At 39.7% G+C, this 22,724-nt stretch overlaps 2 protein-coding genes across 3 annotated transcripts; both read right to left on the bottom strand.

Moving 5' to 3' along the window:
• Window positions 1-218: 218 nt before the first annotated feature.
• Window positions 219-4,857, bottom strand: pnrc1 (proline-rich nuclear receptor coactivator 1). 2 transcript variants are annotated; one of them, XM_035995697.1, is made up of 2 exons: window positions 4,188-4,857; window positions 219-1,215 (listed from the first exon to the last, which is right to left on the bottom strand). In XM_035995697.1, the coding sequence occupies exons 1-2, from the start codon at window positions 4,509-4,511 to the stop codon at window positions 751-753; spliced, it is 789 nt and encodes a 262-aa protein (XP_035851590.1). In that variant the 5' UTR covers window positions 4,512-4,857; the 3' UTR covers window positions 219-750. The 2 variants fall into 2 exon arrangements, with proteins under 2 accessions (XP_035851590.1, XP_031164190.1); XM_031308330.2 differs by having other exon boundaries at window positions 219-1,218; window positions 4,188-4,853.
• Window positions 4,858-6,582: 1,725 nt separating this feature from the next.
• On the bottom strand, window positions 6,583-20,924 carry crip2l (cysteine-rich protein 2-like). Its single transcript, XM_031308340.2, has 8 exons — window positions 20,700-20,924; window positions 14,474-14,568; window positions 10,874-10,931; window positions 10,313-10,441; window positions 9,864-9,932; window positions 9,584-9,678; window positions 9,414-9,471; window positions 6,583-7,167 (listed from the first exon to the last, which is right to left on the bottom strand). Exons 1-8 carry the CDS (start codon window positions 20,740-20,742, stop codon window positions 7,100-7,102), a joined length of 615 nt encoding a protein of 204 aa, XP_031164200.1. The 5' UTR covers window positions 20,743-20,924; the 3' UTR covers window positions 6,583-7,099.
• Between the last annotated feature and the right edge of the window lie 1,800 nt (window positions 20,925-22,724).

Raw genomic sequence — 22,724 nt, 5'->3', positions numbered from 1 at the left:
TTTTGAAAAGGTGCCCAGCCAGGATCCGGAAGTGCTCTCCTGTGCTCGACGAAGGCTGACGAAAATCATCAAAGTGGCTGGTCGAGCGTTTTGGGACAAATCGAAAAAAAGTTTCCTGCCCTTCCCCGATTTTCAGTGCAAAATCAGATAGAAAAGTCTTTCGTGCTTCCACTGAGCCTCACGCTGACAAAGCGCCTCAGTTTGCAGGGGATATTTTTCTCTTTCTTTTTTCAGTTTTTTTTTTTTTTTTTGGAAAAAACCTCAGTAACAAAACTAGAATCTCAGTTAAAAATAACAAGGAGAAATATACACACACATGTATGTTTACAATATATTATGTACATTTGCACAAGCTCTTGAAAAAAAAAGAAAAAAAAAAACCTGCCTTTTCAATAGCGTTAAAAAAAGTGCAGTCATCACTTTGCACAATGTAACCATTAGGCGCTGATCGCGTTGCCACTGGAGACGACTTTGACTTCCTACTACACAAATTCAATCCCAAACATTATTTTCTCTTTTACTCTGCCGACAAGAAGGCAGAAAATATTTGGTTAGTCAGATCTCCAGCAACAACGCGGTCCTCAAAATGTTTACAAATGCAGGCGGCATGTTGAATCACGAGAAATTGTACTACAGTTAATAAAAACTCCCTACATTGTATTTCAGTGTGTTAAAGGCCAAACTCAAATTTTACACGAATGCCTATTTTCCAATCGTTGGCATTCAGCGTGGATCCGATAGCAGACGTGGTCATGACTTATCCTGAACCTTCAGCAGCGACTTGAGATGAACAGTCATTTGCTCTCGGCTTCGGTCGCTCTGCTGAGGCTCGTTTTCTCCGACCCAGTGACTGGGCGGTTTGGGCAAGACGCTCGGCGACGGCGGCTCGCTGAACTTGGCTCCGGCGTAAACCTTCTCGCCGTCTTTGAGGTATTCGGGCGCGGCTTCGGCGGGCGGCGTGCTCGCGGCCGTCACAGTGTCGGAGGCGTGGAGGGGTTGCTTGTGCTCTCGGGGCGGAGGCTGGTGGCGAAGATGGGGCTTGTTCGGGCTGCCCGTCTCTTTCCTCTTGGCGGAGCGAGAGGCTCCGGGGGTTTGGCCCTGCTTGGGCTTGTGGCTCCGTGTGATCATGCTCTGGGCGATTCGGGGCTGGCTGCGGCCGGGTTGGCCACCTGGCTGCGCGGCTCCTTGCTCCGACCTGCCGCCTTTCGATTTCAGCAGCTAAGAAACAGAAACAAATTCTTATTAATCGAGTTATCTAAAAAAAAAAATGATTCATTCTATCACTGGACAAAACAACACTTACAGTCATGTGAACAAATTAGGACACCCATGCTATAGTTGACTAAAAAGAGGAATAAAAAAATCATCTTTAGGAAATTGATCTTAATGCCTTAATTAAAAAAATGATGAAAAATCCAATTTTTAAGGACATCCAATGTTCTTTGTGAATGAATAATGTATCGTAAATAAATAAATGTTTTTCCTTAAAATACAGGGGGCATAAGTGAGTACACCCCTATGTTAAATTCCCATAGAGGCAGGAAGACTTTTATTTTGAAAGGCCAGTTATTTCATGGATCCAGGATACTATGCATCCTGATAAAGTTCCCTTGGCCTTTGGAATTAAAATAGCCCCACATCATCACATCCCCTTCACCATACCTAGAGATTGGCATGGTTTTATTTCAGTTAGCCTAATAGCTGGTTTGATTTGCATTGAGAGATGATTTTATGGAAAGTACCCCATGCCAATCTCTAGGTATGATGAAGGGTATGTGATGATGTGTTGCTATTTTAATTCCAAAGGCCAAGGGAACTTTATCAGGATGCATAGTATCCTGGATCCATGAAATAACTGGCCTTTAAAAATAATAATCTGCCTGCCTCTATGGGAATTTAACATAGGGGTGTACTGACTCATGTCCACTGTATTTTAAGGAAAAACATTTATTTATTTACGATACATTATTCATTCACAAAGAAAATTGGTGTCCTTAAAGATTGGATTTTTCCTCATTTTTTTTAATTAAGGCATTAAGATCAATTTCCAAAAGATGATTTTTTTATTCCTCCTTTTAGTCAACTTTAGAATGGGTGTCCTAATTTTTTCACGACTGTATATTAACCCTCGTGTTGTCTTCCCCTGTCGACCATGCACCTGTTGTCCTCCCGGGTCAAAATAGAAAATTAACACTTTTCTGACGCTTTTTTCCCCTAGTGATTTTGGCACTTTTCTGACTTTTTTCAATGTTTTGTCGCTTTTCCCCCCCACTGTTGACGTTTTTTTTCCACTACCACCAGCACTGTATACACGCCACGGACACCAACTTATTACCACTAGTGTTACACTCATTTTTCGGAATTCATGGTCAACAAATCTTGTTGGATTTTTAAATTATACCTAATTTTTGAGTCAAAAAAGCTGAAATCATGAATCATTTTGACTAATATTAGAGGAAGGTATGTTGATGGATAATCAAAGACTTGTGTATGTCAAAGTTGAGTTTAGAAACCGTATTTTTTTTTCAAATGCTATAAAATTGAATGAAACAACTCAAAATTCAATGAAAGTAGTGATGATTAACTGTACTTGCGAACCTGGAACCATCTTCTCTGTAATTTGGTTGGAAAAGAAACCCATATTATTTTTTTTTAAATATAGACATTTTGATAACGGGTCCAATTTGACAACAACAGGAGGGTTAAAACGGAAAGCTCATTCTTGACCTTGGAAACAGAAGTTTGGCAAACAAAAAAATCTGTACTTAAAGTTTACAAGCTAGCTTTTTTAACACTCATCCTACTGAGGGATTTCTTTCTTTCATATCTCACAGGTGCTTCATTCTAGCCTTCGAATTTATTGCGACTTTGTCAATCAATTTGTTCCTTGTTCAACCTTTATTTATCCTCGAGAGATCATTGAGGGGCGACCCTTATTTTCAATGTCATCGACTCAACTCATAATTTTTTTTCTGTTTTAAATTATTGCATTGGGGTCCTAGGGGACCCCGTTGAAAAGCAGCCAATTGCAGCCTATGCTGTAATAGGGCTGCACGATATGAGGAATATATGAGCTATGCGAAAATGTTGTTGAATATGATGATATTACTTGCAATAAATAAACAGATTTTACAGTCTACTCAGTTCTGCTGCTTACAGGATTCTGCTGAAATACAACAACTTGCTTGTGGAATTTAAAACAAATGATTCTTTTATTGAACAAATTGAACATTGAATTAAATATAAAAAGCGCCGCTTGAAAAAGAATGACAGTTACATTTCAAAGTGCAGTTTTCTACTGATACAAAATCGTGTCTTTGGCAATACGTTGCAGCCTTTCGCGATATGTAAATGCAACAGTTATTATTGAGATGACGATTAAAAAAATACCGATATACTGTGCAGCCTATGCTGTAATCGATAAAGTTTAATAGTTTCAACGGATAATACATTGATAAAATGAACGTTTACATGAGCTTCCTCTCCATTTTAATGTTTATAAGCAGGCAAGCCTACCAGCAGATTGCAAGTCGTGCGTTTTATCTCTGTCAAGCTGCCAGTATAAAGACAGGCTTGTCTAGTTTCGATTCTTCACAACAAGGATTAGGAACTGCGTCACTTCAAACTGCCTCAGGCACTTTGTCACGATCAAATGTACTTTATTTTAAGAATGTGTGATATATTTAATTTTTTTTATTATTTGATAGACTTTATTCTCATTTTTATGAGACTGTATAAGCACATAGCTTCCAAAGTTTTCTGATAGGGATGTAAATATGACTACAACTAACGCATTTTTATTACAACTGATATAAATGACTTAATCAATCAATCACCAAAACAGGACGGATGTAAACACAATTTGGGGATATTTAATTTCAGGAAATTGAGGGAACTGGATTTCATAAACAGGTTTAAACAGCCTCTTCGTTAAAGTTACCTCATGCTCTTGCACCATTTCTTGTATAGCGATGTTACTCTTTTCTATCTCAATTTTGTACCTTTTTATAATTTATTTATGTAACTTCATATACAGTTTTTATTTGTTATTTCTATTGCACTGCTGCAACAGCCGGATTTCAACGATGGAGGTCAATAAAGGTGTATCTTGTCTTATTTTCAGACTAACTGGGTATTAAACAGTCAGTTAACAGAAGTTCAGCGCAGACAATGAACCAGGAAGTTACCTCTGTCTTGGGTCCCTGGTTGAGATGATGGAGGGTCAGCACGGCCTGTGTACCGAGAGGCAGCTCGGTACCGGGCTGAGCAGCGGGTTTGTTAGCAGATAAAGTGTTGTTGTTGTTGTGGTCGGAGAGCCGGATGTTGGGGCAGTTTCTCGGAGGTTTCTGGTGATGCAGCGGCGCTGTCGACCGCAGCTTCCTCCCTCCTTTCTTCAGCAGCGCCTGTCTCGTCTTGTTCACCCCATCGCTGCTTATCAACGATATCGGGTTGTTGTTTTCGACATTACCGATGTTTGTTTCATCACCGTGAGCCGGAGATCCGTCCAACATTTTTTCGAACTGGCGAAAACATAAACAGGCTGTGAAATTCCTCCGCGGCTAAATTAGCTAGTTTAGCTAACTACGTCACAAGCTAACAGTTAGCTAGCGTTGAGCTACTTCTTCGAGGGCGGACGATACACTTTCTTATCCGCTGACGCAGAAAGAATTACTAAACGAATAAAACGTTATAGTTCCCCAGAAATTTCTGAAAGTCAGCTTGTGGTATTTGAATATTTTCTGCTTCTAAAAACACCCTATAGACGTCCCTTATTCCGAGATGGCGTCGGTCCTAGTGAGCGTGTTGTTAAAGCAGAAGTAGCGCTGCATTAGCTCAAAATGCCAGAGTAAAACATATGACTTCCGGTGATGTATTTCATAATAAGACGGTTATCGGTTGATCTCTATGACGTCAGAGCATTATTGTCACTTTCTGTACAATTATTTTGTAGGAAACTTTCAACTTCCGATAGTAGTCTAGTATAGCTTGACAAATCTTTACTTTTAGGGGCCTTACTCTGCCTCCGATTGGCGTACCCTGACATTCTCAACCAGGGTACTAGCCTATCAGAGGGAGAGTAGGGCGGGTCATACACCACAGTTCATCCTGTCAGTGACGTTTGGTTGAACTTTTCTAAGGCGGGGCATATGTAAGAGATGACAGAAATTAAAGAAATTAAAGATAAATTCTGTACAACTGGAAAACTGGACTGTGTCTCCAAATGAGTCCCTGCTATGCACTCTGTGCTTTAGATTAAGAAAATAGTATGAGTTTTGGCAGGGAATAATAATAAGATGAAAAACAAATACATCAACCTTTATCCTGCACCAAAACTGAGTTTAAGGTTGTCTTATTTGTCTATAACAGCACTTGCAACAGAATATACTGTATGTAAATATATGATATGCTTAAATCAATTCAAAACCTGCTAAAACTAATTTGAGTTTTTATGCTCCTGCTCACAGAAACAACCTTCCTGAGAATGTGCCTGAAATGTTTTATATATATATTTTTTTAACATTTATTGTAACACTTTGTATGTGAACATGGTTTTAGTAGCTCTCCTTAATGTATCATATTTTTAAATCATTAAGCAAGCCAAAATACCAAACATTTGTTGGTTCCAGCTTCTTCTTTTAAGGATGTGTTATTTTTTTTCTGTTTAAATTATTGTAAATTAAATAGTTTTGGGTTTTGGATTGTTGGTCGGACAAAACAAACAATTTGAAAACTTTTGGGCTCTGATAAATTGGCAATTTTGATAATTTTCTAAATGATTAATTGTTTAATAATAATCAAAAGAAAAAATACGACAGATGAATAAATAATGAAAATACTCTTTAGTTGCAGCTAGGGTTGCAGAATTCTGGGAATTTTCAACTTTCCATGGGAATTAATGGGAATAAACGGGAATTAATGGGAATAAACTGGATATTTTTAATATTGCTGGTTATAATACTGTTAGCCTATAACAGGGAACTTAAATGTAGTTGGAAAAAAAACATCTTGCAGCATAATCTTGGTTCAAAGAACCTGATTTAATGCAACTTCAGTTGAATGTCTTCCCTATATTCGTCAATGACATGCACGCACGCAGTAATCAGCATAGGCTACTACATACTTGCCAACATTTAGCTTTTAAAATACAGGAGTTTTTTTTCTTTTCTTTTTTTTTTTTGGGGGGGGGGGGGTAATACATAACCCATTGTTATTATTAACTTATGTGTGTTAATTGTATAGCCCACTAACCATAGTAAATCAAAATTAGAATGGTTCCAAAATTCCCCAGCTAAACTTTCCATGGAAAGCAATATTAAAAATATCCAGTTTAATTCCTGTTTATTCCTGTTAATTCCCATGAAAGTTTCCAAATTGGAATGTTTCCAAAATTCCCTAGCTAAACTTTCCATGGAAAGTTTCCGGAAATTTACCGGAACATTTCTGCCCCTTTGCAACCCTAGCTGCAGCTGTACAGATTTTTTCCTTGTGTATGAAATGTTCTATAAAACAAAGCTTAGCATTGCTAAATTAGTATTTTGGCTTATGAGTAATAAATTAATAAATATCCACAGAGACTTAACACAAGTTTGGTACCACACAGTTTTACTGTAGAAAATGTGATGCACAGTTGACCACTTTTTGTTCCCAACAGACCCCAAACTTCATAACAATCAGTAAAATTCACGTCTTCTGTGCGTGCAACTACGTCTACATCTCATCCCAATATTTCAGAACCAGGATGAACCTGTTCAACAAACACTGACAATAAATTGGTGGGACTTGTACATTTCATACAGTACATTTCGTAAGTGCACAAAAGTCTGAAAAACGATTAATCATGAGTGACGCAGGCGCTTTAATCTACTACGTAATAATGATTTGGCAAAGAGAACCAAGAAACTGAAAGGCAAATCTTAAAACTCACATGGGAGGACATGTTAAAGGTTAGTATCAGTACAAAAAAATAGATATATAAACAATATACAAATACAACAGAAACATCTAAATATCCATCCCTGTGATCGCAGTACATATCATCCGTCACCTGTGTGACTGTAGAAGGCAAACCATGGAGGGTCGTTGGAGGCGGCGTCAGGGCTCAGGGCTGGGCCTCAGCTTCAGCAGGTTCGTCGTAGATGTAGCTGCCGACACCGCCAGTGTTTACACCTGATAGAGGGCACAACACAGTCATTACCTTTTAAGGGCCAGTTCACCCAAATAACAACATTTTAAAACATTTCAGGAGAGTTATTGCTGTTGCAATAATTAGTTGGATAATTGCATTACCGAGAAATTTAACAGGTGTTCCTAATAATCCTTTCGCTGAGTGTATAATTGTTGGGAGAACTGTTTTTAAAAGCTTTAAACTTTTAACTGAGTTCAGTTATGGACAGTAAAATTACAACACACACATAGGTCATCAGATGTCTGGGGTGGAACCAATGAAAGCAGGGAGACAGATGAGATTATTTAGCTTGGAGTTGTTTTTATTAAAAATTTTTTTACATTTATTACATTACATTTGGCTGACGCATTTTTAACCAAAGTGACTTACACTTTAAACCATGTTGTAAGTCACTTTGGTTAAAAATGCGTGAAATGACTTACATGTATGCTGTAATTTGACTGTCCATAACTGAACTCAGTATGAGCAGAGCTTTCATTTGAGCCTAATATTAAGGCTCTGACTATTTTGAAAAATTGACATTTAAAGAGCCAAAAATTGGCGGCCATCATGAATTTGAAGGTCAAAAATAGGTCAAATCAATAAATCTACATCCTTTATGAATTTCTTGACCCAAATAGTCTCAGAAACCATGTATTATGCAGCACTGTGGGCAAAACCATTAAAAAGTTCATTTCCAGCCTGGATATAGACCACATAGTGGTGGTGATGGTGCAGTGGATATGACACATGCCTGAGGCCTCTGACATATGTAGTAATTGTAAGTTGATTTGGATCGAAAGCGTCAGCTAAATGACATGTAATGTAATATAGGGTTCTCACAAAATTTCTTTTTCACATTTTTTGTGAGGGGCACCCCGGCTCATTTTTTTCTTTAACCTTTATAGATGACAATTCCAGTGAGAAATGAACCTTCGCTCTCCATGGTCACGAAACTGCTATAGATGACCCAACTAAATAATTAAGAAGTTAACTGCTGCTGTGCCACGTGTGTAAAAAATGCTCATTCTGAATTTCAAGATTCCAGATTTTTATTTGCCATTTGTGCATACACCCAACAGTCCAGGCACATAGGAGTTCTTGTGCAGGCTCTTTGAGTCAAGTACACAAAGTTAAGGGCAATGAAAAGCACACAAACTAAAATAGAACAAGATGATACAAGGTAAATAAAATAAAATAAGGCAAAAAACTTAAGACACTATACAAAGAGTGCAACACATATAATACATTTAATCTATACTGTAACTAAAGTATGCATTCTACTGTAAACAAGGAGCTTGTAAACACACTATACCATTAGTGTGACAGCTACAGGTAATGCATAATTAATAATAAACACAATGAACATAATGGATACGATTTCAGACTGTGTGAAAATTGTAGATCTAAATGAAAATGTTTTGTCATTTTCATTTAGATCAGACAACGGTCTGTGTGCAACCGAAGCCACACAAACGTTAGCTTATGTATCAAAGCTGCAATATTGTAATGGTATAATGGTAATACTGGTATTTAAAAAAGAAAGCCTGATGTTCAGACCTCCTTGGCTTTGCTTGTGAGGTGTGAGAGCGAGTGACAGAGCCTGAAAGCGTTTGTCTCAGGCCAAACTAAATATTAAATTGAGAGCACATATTATGCAATTCGCATATATTAATTCTTGCAGTCAGTGCCCACACACTCGCAAACGAGATTGCATCACTGGTTCCCTTTATAAGTACACAGCCACAGTTTTAGATAGATAGATAGATGGATTTCATTAATCCAAAACTGGGAAATTACTTATTATATATATACTTACTTATTAATTGTATGGACTGGAAAGCGGCAAATTTGAATACTTATAACTAATCAAGAAACAGAATTGTTAAATTAACTAGGGTCATGAAGGCTGATTACCTAGTTTTTTCAATTATGGTATCAGTAAAGCATGAAGCTCGTAATAATAGTGTTCCTCCTCTCTCCATGTCCCTCTTGCCCTTGTTACTGAGCTTCAATCTGATACTTTAAGGCCACAAAAACATGTATTTATTTGGCTTCACCCACTGAAGTTTCAGTCAACCAATACAACTGCCTCTGATGAATATTTGTAGATACTAAATGGCCTTCTGCAGACTGTTATTTGGGGAGATGGTGGTTTTTGAAGCCTTGACGATGGTTGTTCTAAGCACCAGCCCACCCTGCTGCCCAGTCCCCCGCACTGCACTGACAAGTGTTTCTGACTTCATACCTTTGGGCCCAAACAGCACAGCGTAGCACGGTTTGTGGCAGTACGGCTGTCCATCATGCTGCAAAAGAAAGAAAACAAAATCCCTCTTAATTCCTCCTCATGGGTATGTGATATAAAAAAGAAAAAAAGAAATATAGGGAAACATCCAGCGTGATGAGTGTGTCTCTCACCTCTGCGTGGCTGCCCGCAGCCAGAGTCTTACTGCATCTCTCACAGCGCAGACAGGGCCGGTGCCAGTTCTTCCCCAGAGATGACACCTTCTCAGCTGCGCGCGCGCACACACACACACACACACACACACACACACACACACACACACACACACACACACACACACACACATACCGCCATGGAGATAGTCACCATGGAAACCAGCTGCCTTAGTCACTTTGACACATTCCAACACTCATACATGCAAACTGTGAGATATGAAGACACCAATCTGCTTACCGAAATACACTGTCTTGTTGCATCTGGGGCAGATGTTGGGTCCTCCGGAGAAAGAAGAGAAGCTTGCAGCTAAAAAAAAAAAGACACATTGAATTGGAATAATATTTTGTTTTTTCAATCTCTCTTATTATCCTTTCCCCTAGTTTTCCCCCCCTATTTTTCACTCATCTTCAAATGATCACTTTGACTGGAACATCGGCCCAATAACAGTTTCTTTTTCTCAGTTTTATGTATTTTCTTTCTCTGTGAGGTTCCACTTTTTCTCATCTTGATTTTCCTCCGTTATCCTCTAAAACCTGCCCCTCATATCTTCAGTATGTCAATCACCTAGGCAACTGAAGTGAACTAAACCCAATCCCTCCAGAGAGAATTCTCTTCTAGCAGACTTTGCATTTCTCATCCCGACATATGACAGTTTTTTTTCTATTTTCACTCCACGCATTTCTCACCCTTCACAGGTCCCCGTGCGGGGGCTTTTCTCTCCTCTGGTTTGGCATCTGTTTCCATGGAAACAGCAGCAGGGGCTTCGTTGACAGGAGCCTCGTACACGTAGGAACCGGCTCCGCCAATGTTCACGCCTTAAACACAGGCAAAGTTTGCATTTACAAACCTGAAAATGACCAGAGTTGTTACAAATGTTCTCTTTAAAAGGTGTAAACAGGGCTGGGCTATATGGAGAAAATCGAAATACGAAATACCTCAATATCGATATTGCGACGACATTGTAGGGTTGACATTTGGTGCTTTCACAAAATATTTACACAATGAGATTTGTGATAAATAATTATCAGTAATGTGGATATAATGACTAAGTGGGTAAAGGCAAATAATAGAACAGCTAGAACAGTCAGCTCAGAAATACAACCTTTTACTGAAATGTAGCCTTTAAAACCAGGAGCAGACAACACATGTCATATTACGATATCCAAAATCTAAGACGAGATCTAGTCGATAATCGATTTTGATTGATGTATTGCCCAGCCCTAGCTGTAAACAAGAAGAAACGGCACCTTTTGGTCCGAAGAGGGCGGCGTAGCAAGGCTTATGGCAATAAGGCGTCCCATCATGCTGCAAAACACAAGAGGGATGGACAGTAAGCAGACACATCCAGGTCCAGTTTCTCACTGTGCTGAACCAGAGTGGAAAAGTTTAGTTAAACACATTTTTTTGTATTTAGTCTGTTTGGATTCACATAATGCCAAATGACAAATGAACCAGGATTTAATCACAGACGTTTGGAATACCTGTCAGCTCTGTTATTTTCTCTGTTCACAACAATTTATAACACACGTAAAGTGCTAAATATGAGTATCAGTCCATTCTGTGGTGTTTACCTTCATTTCGTTATTCGTTACTAATCTCTGTGAAAGCCAGTTCCCTGGAAAATGACAGTTTTGTGGCCCAACGCAAATAGAGACTTAAGCCTCCTGCACACTGCCTGCGTGGCGTGAGCGTGGCGTTTCTGTTGCGTGGCGGCTGCGTGGCGTTTTCTATGTCTTTGCACACCAGAAACGTGTCTGACGCGGCGCTGCTGCTGCTGCTAGCCTTGTCTGTACACATGTACAGTATGTTTCCCATTGATAAAACGAAATAAGAGATTACAGCAAAGACAACGTTGGCAGTATTGACGGCAAAATAGGCTACAGAATATTCTGTATTGACAGGTGCAATATTAGAAAATCGATAATTTATTATGATTTTCAAAATTACATTTATATCTGCATTTATGTCAAAACCTAGAGACTTTCAAACATCAACATGTCATTTATTAAATGTATTTTTGTCAAAATGACATATAAAGATCTTTTTGTATTCTATTTTGCCTGGAAACGCTTCCAACACGCTTGCGTGTCGCGTGAAAAATAGGCATCGGTCCTATTTCTAGCATGCACGCGTGTCACGCAGGCAGTGTGCAAGCTCTAACCTGTTAACACGGGAGCCGAAATAAAAAACAGACACGCCACGCAGCTGACACGCTCACGCAACGCTCTAATGTCTTGTCCAGAAAAAACGTCCTCAGCTCGACTTTCTATGTATGACTCCTTCCCAGACATAAAATATGCAACATTGCTTGCCTTATTTAAAGTAATAATGTATGTCATTCAGACATTGTCCTTTATGTCAGTGCTCTGTAGTGGTTTTATTCAGACATGTCTGGGTCATCCACCCAGGAGGCGTTTTTAGCCGTGTTTTTCAGCCTGACCGAACAATCAGCTTCTTTTTGAATTATTAATCCAGGCTCGTGTTTCACTCGCGCTAGATGTGTTCACAAGTCTTTTTACAACAAATCCTAAACTGGCTATTAAAAGAAAAAAAAGCATTGTCACTTTCTGAGTCAGCAGCTTTCAGCAGTGGAGCTCCTCATTTGTCAGCTCAGCTGTGATTCACACTGCTTCACTTCCTCATTTAACGCTCATTGAAAGGCCGCGAAAAAGCCACAGAAACAATCCCAGTCGTAAATAACAGGCTGCTACAGTTTTTCAGCTCACGTACAGTGCTAGTGTAGTTTTGTACCGAACTGTAGTAACAGCTCGGAACACAAATAGACTGAAAGTACTAAGAAGTCAGAATCAGCGCTGGTTTAAATGAAGTCTCTTTTACATGCACCAAAGAAAGAAATTCTTCAATTAGGCTCGGTGTGACCAGATCCCCAAAACTCAGGCAGCTACTTTCACTTCTGACCTTTGACCACAGAGCGTAACCTCAACAGGAAGTACGTGTGGTTTCTTTGTGGTCAGACTTGCATTGATTTTTCTGCAGACTTCCCAGTTGGTTAGAAAGTCAATAGAGTGACTATTTGACCACAAATACTTCCTGCTGAGGTCATGTTCTCTTTATTCCGAGGGCAAAGGAAGTGTACTTTCACAGCAAGTGTATTTCAAACAGCTACAGCCTATATAACTGCGAGTAGTTTAACTACTTAGATGATCTCTCATCTTTACAGTATATCACTGCTCTTACACCCTTTCTGTCCTTTATCAATCAAAAGTTTATTCTAAAGTAAAATAAAAACACGTACAGATGTCAATCCTCCACGACACATTCACACAAAAATGTGGGAATAATGTTTAAACTAGGGCTGCACGATACGAGGAAAATATCTAATTGCTACTATTTTGACTGACATTGCGATTGCTACATGATATTGGAGGGATTAATCCTTTTTGTATCTTTATTCTAATTTGCATTGAAAATTGTGAACTGAAAAGTGTGATTTTTGTGAGGATCTGTACCAAACAAAGATGTTTTCTGTAGTCTGTAGGCTAGGATTTGTAGGCTGGGACGTCTCTGCAGTAGCCTGGTTGACACCAGACCCTTCTCAGTTGTAACTGAGAGTGGGTCTGGGGAAGGTTCATTGACAGTTCATTTCCAAAGGGACCAACGGACGCCGCTCAAATGCCCCTGGGCGCAATTGGATAGTCCTTCAACCAATCAGAACAACGATCCGGGTGACGCTGCGCTTCGGTAGCCGTCATGTTGAATGTAAACAAAAAGCTGCTCGCCGTCGCAGCGCTATCGTCGTTGCGCTATCGTCTTTGTGCTATCGTCGTTGCGCTATCATCGTTGCGTAAAGCCCGCCTCAGCGGTTGTGATTGGTGCCTCGATTTTGGGGACATTGGAAATGGGTTTGAATGGGCTCTTCGCCAGACTGACTTGCAGAGCAAATCTCAAATTTGCCGGAAGTTCGTCAGGGTTTACCCAGGCTATCTCTGCAGTACCACAATACTAAATTCAAAATGGTTTGACACATATTTTGCCTTTAACAAATATTGCCCCCCCACACACGATTTGGATATTGCACTAGTCCATATTGCGATTTCGATAAAACTGCGGTTAATTGTGCAGCTCTAGTTTTAACATATTCCATTGTGATAGTACATATCCATATGCGCGTTGTTTTCACGGATGGGATCACGTCGCCAGTGGGCTCGCCACCAGTTTCTCTTAAATGACCACTGACAAGCAAAGAAAACCGTCTACACCCTCCTACAACTGTGAAGGCTGCAGCTTTGATTTGATTTGATTTATTTATTTGTATCAAGAATGCCTTACACATGAAAAGACCTCAAATACAATCGGGGGATAAAAACACAATAAAGTCTAGGACTTATTTCCATTGTGGTCCTCAATGGACCTGATTGGACGAACGCGCCATGTGGGGCTGGCTGCTCCCACATTTCGAAACGTGATGGCGCCTCGTTCGGAATACGATCTCTAACGTTTTAAGCGAGAAATAGGCTACGCAGTTGCTGAATCTTGTCTTTATTTCAGATCGATAAAGGTCAGTTTGAAAGATTTTCATCAGCTTTTTATCGGCATCGAGCCGAGCTGGCTCCTCATTTGCATAAAGTTGAATCCAACCAATTTTATGCAAATGAGGAGCGGGCGACTCGACGCCCCCGCTTCTCCAAAGTCCGCGCGGCGCTGCCAGAATGCATTGCACGGCTGCTCCCATAGAAATGAATGGGACGCGTTGAAATGACGCTGACAACGGACACAGACCATTACACTTAACCGCTCTAGATTATCTTTAAATGTACTCCATCAACTCTCCAGTTTGACGACTCCTTCTGTTCACTTCCTCTTACTTCCTGCTCACTTCCTCTTACCTCAGCGTGGCCTCCTGGATTCAACGTCTTGTTGCAGCGCTCGCATTTCAGACAGAATTTGTGCCAGTCTTTCCCTAAAGATGACACCTTCTCCGCTGCAGAATAAAAAAAGACAGAAATGAGCAATTGATGTGGTCATGTTTATGGCGTTTATGGGACATTAGGCCTTTCAAAACGTGTATAAAAATCCAGACAGTATTAATGAACCTGGAGGTACTCAGCCCTGGGAAACCAGATGATAATGGCGTAACGAGTAAATAAATAAATTCTGAGTATAAATGCACCAAAGAAAAAAAAAAAAAGAAGATCCAATCATCCAAGCCACATCCGGAGGGGTCAGAGGTGCATAAACAGAAACGGTCCAGAAAACACAATCAAATCAGAGCTAAGATTATAACATCCTCGCCAAAAACACCTCATAGAGAACTAGTGGAAAAAGGTGCTTACTGTTATTTTGATAGGATCTAGGTTAAATTATAAAAGGGGAAATTACATCCATCCATTGAAATTTGTATAATGGAAGAAACGGTGGAAGATTCGGCATCCCACAGGTCACAGCAACAGCATGTAAAAAGGGAAATTCGGGGAAAAGACTATCATGCTTTATTTGTGCACAGCCTACTTTTGCCTCTGTATTAAACCTCCCGTCCCTTGCAAATGCAATGAATCTACGTTACGTAATTCAAACAAGCTGTTTTTAATACCGGATATAAAGGAGATCAAGGTAAAATATGACTTCTTTAGAGAACCTGACATTCAGATTTTATGAGGGAAAGATTCCACCGTTAGTGTGTACAGTACAACCACTGATCCACAATCTGGATTCCAATCGTAAGCAAACATGTATTCTGAATTATAGCAGAGCCGTTTGTCCCAGACTGTTCCAGTGAAAGTGATAAAGGACACTCGACAGGCTCTTGGGAGTTCATATCAACCTAGAGCACATTCTTTCCACTGAGCTCAGAGGGAGAGCAGAGTGACACGGAGGGAATCATTCTGGCTTTTTATAAAGCTACTGCATGTTCCTCCATCCCTCTAACTCATAGGGTGCTTTTCATTATGCTATTGGTCTCCTTGCTTCCTTCACTCGCATCTCTTCTTTGCGTCATAGCTCCTCCAAGTGAGGATGTGAGAGAGAGATGCGAGGGAGGAGGAGCCGAAGCTGCCAAATGAGAAATCCTTAGTTCCGTAGCATCCGTATTGAGCAACGTCAGTTCCTGCGCAGCTGTATCTGTCATGTGGGTGTGCGGTATGTATACGTCACTTGATAAAAGTGAAGAAGTGCTCCTCATATCTTCGAGGTGCTTTTAAGGGACTGGAAGATCCTTCGTGATGGTGGAGGGGGAATGATTTCCGGGTAATGGGAAGAGAGAGAATGCGAGCGCTGTAAGCCTAAGGAATAGTGCTAAGGAAAAACTCAGGAGCAGCACAACTCATTTCACATACGCAGGCAGTGCAGTACAGCAACACTAAACAAATATATTTATTCACCTCTATTCACACACAATGAGGCATATTTTCAGTTGTGATTGAACTGTATTTTTTGAGGGCACTTCTACAATAGGTCTAGACTTAGAACGGACCCACCGCAGTGATGATTCTGGTGGAGCTGTTCCTTTATTAGTCGACTCGGAAGAAAGCGAACGTTTTGACAATAAACTCCATCAACACAACAGTATGTGGAGTTCAACTGGACGGGCCCAATAACCTCTGAATAGTTCTACTTGTTAAATTGCAATGTGAGCGGCAGGATAATTTTAAAGGCGACCGTGACTACATTTTTTTGTACAGCCCTATTTCTGATACCGTGGTGGCAGAAATGTTGCCATGGTGGGCCGCCACTACAAAATCAACATGGAAACACTGCAGGTAAACAAAGATATTGCTGTCGCCTAAACACACAGATTCAGCGTATCTCTCTCTCTGCGAAGTATGCTAAAGTGTGGCTGGCCCACTGACCTCTAAAAGGAGACAGTCCTGAGGCAAAACATTCCGTTATCATACAGCTGCCTAGATTCCCTGAATCTGTAGAGAGACGAACGTAATTACACATGAACAGGGTTGGTTATTAGTAGTCTCGCATTGCCAGACCCTCCTCCACAGCGCTGCGGAGGAGGGTCTGGCTAGTCCTCGCAGCATTCCGGGATGGGAGAGGAACGGGCTCCGGTTTATTGGCGTTTCTTTAAACCAATCACAATCGTCTTGGGCAGTATAGGTCATAAACCCTCCATGATAGCGGATGGGACATGGTCAAATCATTTTCCCCAAAGATTTCTGGTTTCTGTCACTTTAGGTAGTTCTGACCACGCTGATTTAGGTTCCCATGTTTTTTCGGATAAGTTTGGCTTTTATTAGTTATTTGATCAAATAAAAACTCCAAATGATGTCACCAGTGCAAGATGGGAGCGCCCGTATCTGGGGTATGTTAGCTTCATTTTTGTACGGTGGGAGGAAATGGAGACGCATCGTTTTTTTATATACATATATTTATATACAGTCTATGATCTAACTCTATGAACACTAACCCTTTCTGCTACTTTAGACTTCTAGTCTCCTACATCTCAGAGGGAAATGTTGTCCTTTTTGCTGCACTACATTTATTTGATTTGCTAGTTAAAAGATACTTTGCAGTTTAATAACTCGAAATATATTCAACAAATAAACATATTATCGCAGATTAAGATGAGACTTTACAAGCTATCCAGCAGAATATTATTAAAATGAGCTTCACCGTTACCAACTTAACACATAAATGCATCATTATAATCCAATAATCCAATATATATGATTCTGAAATGGGCCATTCTGCTCTATGCAGATTTTAAATGTTTAAGTTTAGTTTGATGCTAACACTTTTGTGCTTTTAGAAATGACAGAAGGACAGAGTGAGGTAAAGAGAGAGATGGAGAGGGTCACTGACAGTCCCAGAATATCTCAGCAGACACACTGAGGCCCTGATACAACGTGACACTTCCTGTTTAGACTCACTGGTCAGCATGTCACTGTGATATGTGACAGTAAGTCAACTCGGCACACAGCGAGCACCTTGCACTGATGCTGGAGGACATGTGTGTGTGTGTGTGTGTGTGTGTGGAACAAGTGTAGAGTAGTGTGTTCTTATCATTTCCAATCATGCTCTTTGTGTTTTACTCCTTTTAGATTGATAGCCTAGATATTTTTTATTTTCATTCAACTGTACATACAGAGTGCACACATGAACAAAATGTTGTTCCACTGTCTCATAAATACTGTATTTTCACTACAGTTTAAAAATAGAAGAGTGTTATCTTTAAATATGACATTAAAAAAAAAATTAAAAAAGGAGTTTGAAAGCAGCATTAATATTGTTATTGTACAAATTGAATGGCAGCATATAAAAACAGTTATTGCACGTTAAGAAAAATAGATACTGTTATTGCACGTTTATAAATAAATACTGTTTATGCAGTGTCATAGTCCATATGAGGCCCACTGCAGCGGGTTATTAAGGGGGGTTATTTTGAGTTATTGTCCTGTCTCGGCTTAAAACAGCTTTGTTTGAGTTTTGATGTATTTACTTTTGGCTATTTTTGCCTTTTCTTTCCTTTCCTAAGCTGATTTTCTTGTTCTGTGGGTTTGTTTTCTTGTTATTTTGTTCTTTCCTTTCCCCTTTTTTATATCAATATGTTGTTCCAATGAAATATATAAATGAAATGCTGGGTATATACACATTTTATAAGAACATTATAAGCTGCACACATAAAAACGACTTGACAGACACTGGCAACTTTGAAGCTCAAAATCCCAAAATAGACCAAATGTCTGAGCTTGAAATGTTCAAAATGACCCTCCACCACAATAAATTCCCCGTGCAGCTACATAACAGCAACTCGCGCTGCCAGAAGAAACATATTTCTCCAAATTTGAGGAGGAAAAAGAAGAGCAGCATGCTTGGTTAGAGCTGCAGGGCGGGGTTTTGGCTGCTGCTCTCCAGAGAAATGAAGATGAAAGAACAAAAAGGAAATCGATCCATGTGACGTACGTAAAGCAGTCAATCAATTATTTACAATGCCGTGTGGTGTGGCTTCGAAATGAAAAGCTGAAAACTGATATGTGGGCTCTTAACACACTCACGTCCAGATCATTTCTCATGTAAAAAGGGAAAATGATACTGCTAACAGTCTGGGGAAAAAGGTCATTTAAAAGTGGAGTTAAATGTAAAGATGGTGCTTTATCATAAGCTGTCAGATAACACAGTTCAGGCTGATGACCACAAACACGACTGTTAATGGCTTCCTGTATATCTTATCCAAAGATAGTGAACCAATTATAGCTCACTCTGGGCTGCGTCACAACTGAGCGGTTAACAGTTTGAGTCTGAGACTCGCCATCTGAGGCAATGACATTTTTGAGAAAAACTGTCATTTCACATCCAAACTGGCAACAAAACTAACCGAGGCAAATTGAGGCAGAGCAGACCAGACTTCAGATCATTACAGCAGGAGGATTATTAGATTAGGCTGTCAGCTGTTGTTTGTCTCTGGTGGAACATCACTGTAATATTCAGGCTCCTACTGTCTGTGGTACTCACCCGGGAGTTTATAATTAAGGTTTTGTTGGATTACTATAATATACAATATTCCTGTTCCTGGGACTTGAAGTTTGTGTTCACTGGTTTTTATCTACTGGTTCTTTGTAAAGCACTCTGTAACCTTGTTGTGAAAGTGCTATACAAAATAAAGTTGGCTGGTACAGGTGTTGACCTGCAACACTAAACTAGCTAGTTATCCAAGTGGCCAGTTTGCTAAGTTAAGTTAAAGCAACGTTCAATAATTGGTATTTTTGAGATTTGTACAGCACACCACTGTCGTAAATACAAATTGCGCCTCGACCCATTCCACTCCCTACGTATAAATCATAACTAACATTATGCCATGTAAGAATTGGTATTTGGGCAATTTCAGCCATTGGGTTTGCAATGGCTGAATTTGATTTGCTGCAGTTGTTGCCGTCTTTCTTCCCCGTCTCCTGGCGCCGCGGAGTGAGGCGGAGGGTCCGCCGGCAGCGCTAGCTAGCTAAAGTAAACTTTCATCAGGCGGAAGTGGGCGTGATTTCCTCGAATAGGTTTACATGGTTTAATTTTCAAAAAACACCATCTTTTTGTCGTACTGCACATTGCTGCAGCTCCTCTTTTCACCCTGTGTGTTGAGCTCTCTGTTTTAGCTACAGAGTGAGGCATCTCACTTCTGTTCCATCTTTGTTGGGAGTTGCACATGCTCAGTAGCTAGGTAAGGACTACTAGCCAGTCAGAAGCAGAGTATGAGGGCGTGCCACGCTAGCAGCTAGGCGAGCATTATAGTGTTACAAAGTGACGCAGGTTTGTCTCTGAAGTAAAGGCTGGACTACAATAGAGCTGTTTGGAGCAGTTTGTGAACAGTGTTTTCTGTTGGAGATGGTAAGTCCCTTTGGGGGGGACTTCGGACTTTTTCACTTTGTAAACCTATAACATGCACAAAAAAGATATATAACACAATAAAGGAAAGGGAAAAAGCCAAAAAGCATAATATGAGCACTTTAAGGCAAAAATAGTGTGGAGTAATTTTGCTATATTTCAGCTCTGATAGTAGTATTACAGGAAGGTTTGATGAATATCATGATATTAGTTTACTGTAATTTATCTCACCACTCCTACATGATATTAACTTTAATAAGTATTTTTGCAAAGGTAATACTTGAAAACATTAGAAATCAATTGGACTCAACGGTATAACTTTTCACTAGGTGATTTTGAATAATTGAACCGTGTGTCTATGTTAGGCTACCATATTAATGTTATGACCATATTACGAAGCCCCAGCTCTAACAACAATTGTGCACATATACATTCCTTAAAAAATATGATGTACATATAAGATGTCATGAATTAAGGAGACATACTGTGCAATAGCCTATATCTGGATTCTTCTTTAAAACAGTTTTTATATGTGATTAAATTAGGCTATATTTATAAAATAATATAATTGTAAAATGATGACTTACAAAATGGAAACCCTTGTTTTGTCATTGTCAACATGTCACCTCAGATACAGAGCTCTGCATGGCTTAAAAATTAATCTAGCCTCGATAATATCAAACAAACGATATGAGGACTTAAAGAATAGCGGATGGTAAGTAGCCTAACGTTAGCTCCCACTCCCACCAGCAGTGATAACTGCCTCGACGTTGGGCGGTTAAAACAAACACTTACCGAAATACACCGTCTTGTCGCACTTTGGACATTTTGACGCCATGTTCCGTGTGAACAAAGACACGGAGTGGTTTTCAGTCGGTGTCCCGGCGCTCTGTCTGGATGTCTGGATGTCTGGCTGTCTGAATTGAGCTCCAGTGGCAGCAGACACACCTCAGAGGATGGTGGTGGCTGTAGCGCGGATGGTGATGGGAGAGACCGAGGCTCAGTCACATCCTCCCTTTGATTCGTCTGCCTCATTTGCATAACCCCGCCCCCACGATGACATCATGCAGTTCTCATCCTTACACATACAGCAGATATGAAATCCTGAAACTTCTGGACTAAATGTGATTTTATATGTTTACATGTACCTCTTTCTATTATTATTTTCATGTCATGTATCTGTTATTTTATTGTTTGTATTATTTCGTGTGTTTTTTTATTTATTTATATCTTTATAATAATTAGGCTTGATGACTTTGTGCTATTGCTGTTTAGCTGATTCTGTGTATAATGCATTTTGTCAATAAAAAACAAAAAAAAACAGCAGATGTGAAATATAAAATGGAAAGGTGTAACTGTACACATCCATATTGAGTTTATTTTTTCAGCCACCTACTGTTTACTACCAATAACATCGTTGTATTTATATAGTATGCCTTGTCACCTATCGGAGTTGGAAAAAAGACTACATTTACTCAACTATACTCAAAGTATTTGTTAGGCTACTTTATATTTCTGCTAGATGAAAATATTCTTTACTCCACCATTTACCTGACAGCTGTAATTACTAGCTTTTTTGTTTTTAGCTTTTTCATGCAAAACATATGATCACCTTATCAAATAGAATGCATTGTTATAGATTACAATGCACAACATAAAATATAGTGGCACAATCAAAATGCAGCTTAATAACATGAAATGTGTATGAGAATTTAGGCGTTTTACATCATGAGAGCTTTTGCTTTAATTACATTTTGCAACATCATTTTTGGAGGGTTAGGGTTAGTCAAATACTCACTTTCCTTTTAGTTCTGTTTTGCTGACACAGTTGCTAACTGTGTCTGTTTGCCGTCACAGTGAGTTTTATCATTTATTTTCACTAAAAATAAATTTTCACTGCCGGCTGCGGCTGCGACACAGTATCAGGCTGGCATAAAAAGTATCTTGCTGTAAAACCAAAACAACCAACTCAAAGACGCTAAGACACTCCGTAAAGAGCTGACTCCTTTCACATTACACATAGTTATTTGATTTTTTTTTTATTGATTATAGCCGCTTAAAATTATTGTAATTTTGTCCTGTTCATGGCAGAATGACATGTCAAACAGCCCTTTCATCTTTGGTCAAGTGCAAGAAACATCAACACTTATTCGGGTTATTTGCCATATTTCAATGACATTGGTATGAATACCCTTTGTCTCAAAAGAAGAATTTCTAATGCTTTTGTTGCCACTTCAACTTTCAGTTCCACTAGCAGGTCGACCATCTGCACCCAAAAATGAATTCTATATTTATTAGGTTAAAGTGGCTATATGTAACTTTCAGTTTGTGTTGATTGTAGCGGCCCCTTAGGAAAAAAGCGGTAGTGTTTTTACCACACCTGCTGTCGTAAAGGTATTTTCTTTACAGTGCTTTATTACCCACTGTAGATTACTGAGTTAGTATTACCGAGAGGTCATATAGTCGCGATGAATGTTTTGCTCGGACAGAAAATTATTCATTTACAATAAGAGAATATGTTACAGAGGCATTGTTGCCTTTCAAGTGTTGCACACGGTATCTTAGCCTACTTTGGATGTCTCGTGAGCTAAACCGGGTATCACTGTCACTGTGTCATGAGCCAAAGCATTGAGAGATTGTTGTAGCAACCAACGTAATATCTTCAATCTATCCGCCAGGGTCCTCACCCACACCAAGATCTGGCAGCACATCACCCCAACCTTCATCCACCTTCACTGGCTCCCAATCAAGTCCCGCATCACATATAAAATCCTCCTCCTCACCTACAGATCCCTCCATGCCCTGGCCCCACAGTACCTC

Source organism: Sander lucioperca, chromosome 19 (assembly GCF_008315115.2).
Source record: "Sander lucioperca isolate FBNREF2018 chromosome 19, SLUC_FBN_1.2, whole genome shotgun sequence".
Taxonomy (NCBI): Eukaryota; Metazoa; Chordata; class Actinopteri; order Perciformes; family Percidae; genus Sander; species Sander lucioperca.
The sequence above is the reverse complement of the archived record's forward strand: the minus strand, read 5'-3'. Positions and strand labels throughout refer to the sequence as shown.

Excerpts from the sequence above, each read along its gene's own strand:
- crip2l (XM_031308340.2), bottom strand. The coding sequence starts at position 20,742 with ATGGCGTCAAAATGTCCAAAGTGCGACAAGACGGTGTATTTCG. Across the intron at positions 10,932-14,473 it reads ATCCAGGAGGCCACGCTGAG|CATGATGGGACGCCTTATTG; the intron begins GTAAGAGGAAGT and ends TGTGTTTTGCAG. Across the intron at positions 10,442-10,873 it reads CGCCCTCTTCGGACCAAAAG|GCGTGAACATTGGCGGAGCC; the intron begins GTGCCGTTTCTT and ends CCTGTGTTTAAG.
- pnrc1 (XM_031308330.2), bottom strand. The coding sequence starts at position 4,511 with ATGTTGGACGGATCTCCGGCTCACGGTGATGAAACAAACATCGGTAAT. Across the intron at positions 1,219-4,187 it reads ACCAGGGACCCAAGACAGAG|CTGCTGAAATCGAAAGGCGG; the intron begins GTAACTTCCTGG and ends TCTGTTTCTTAG.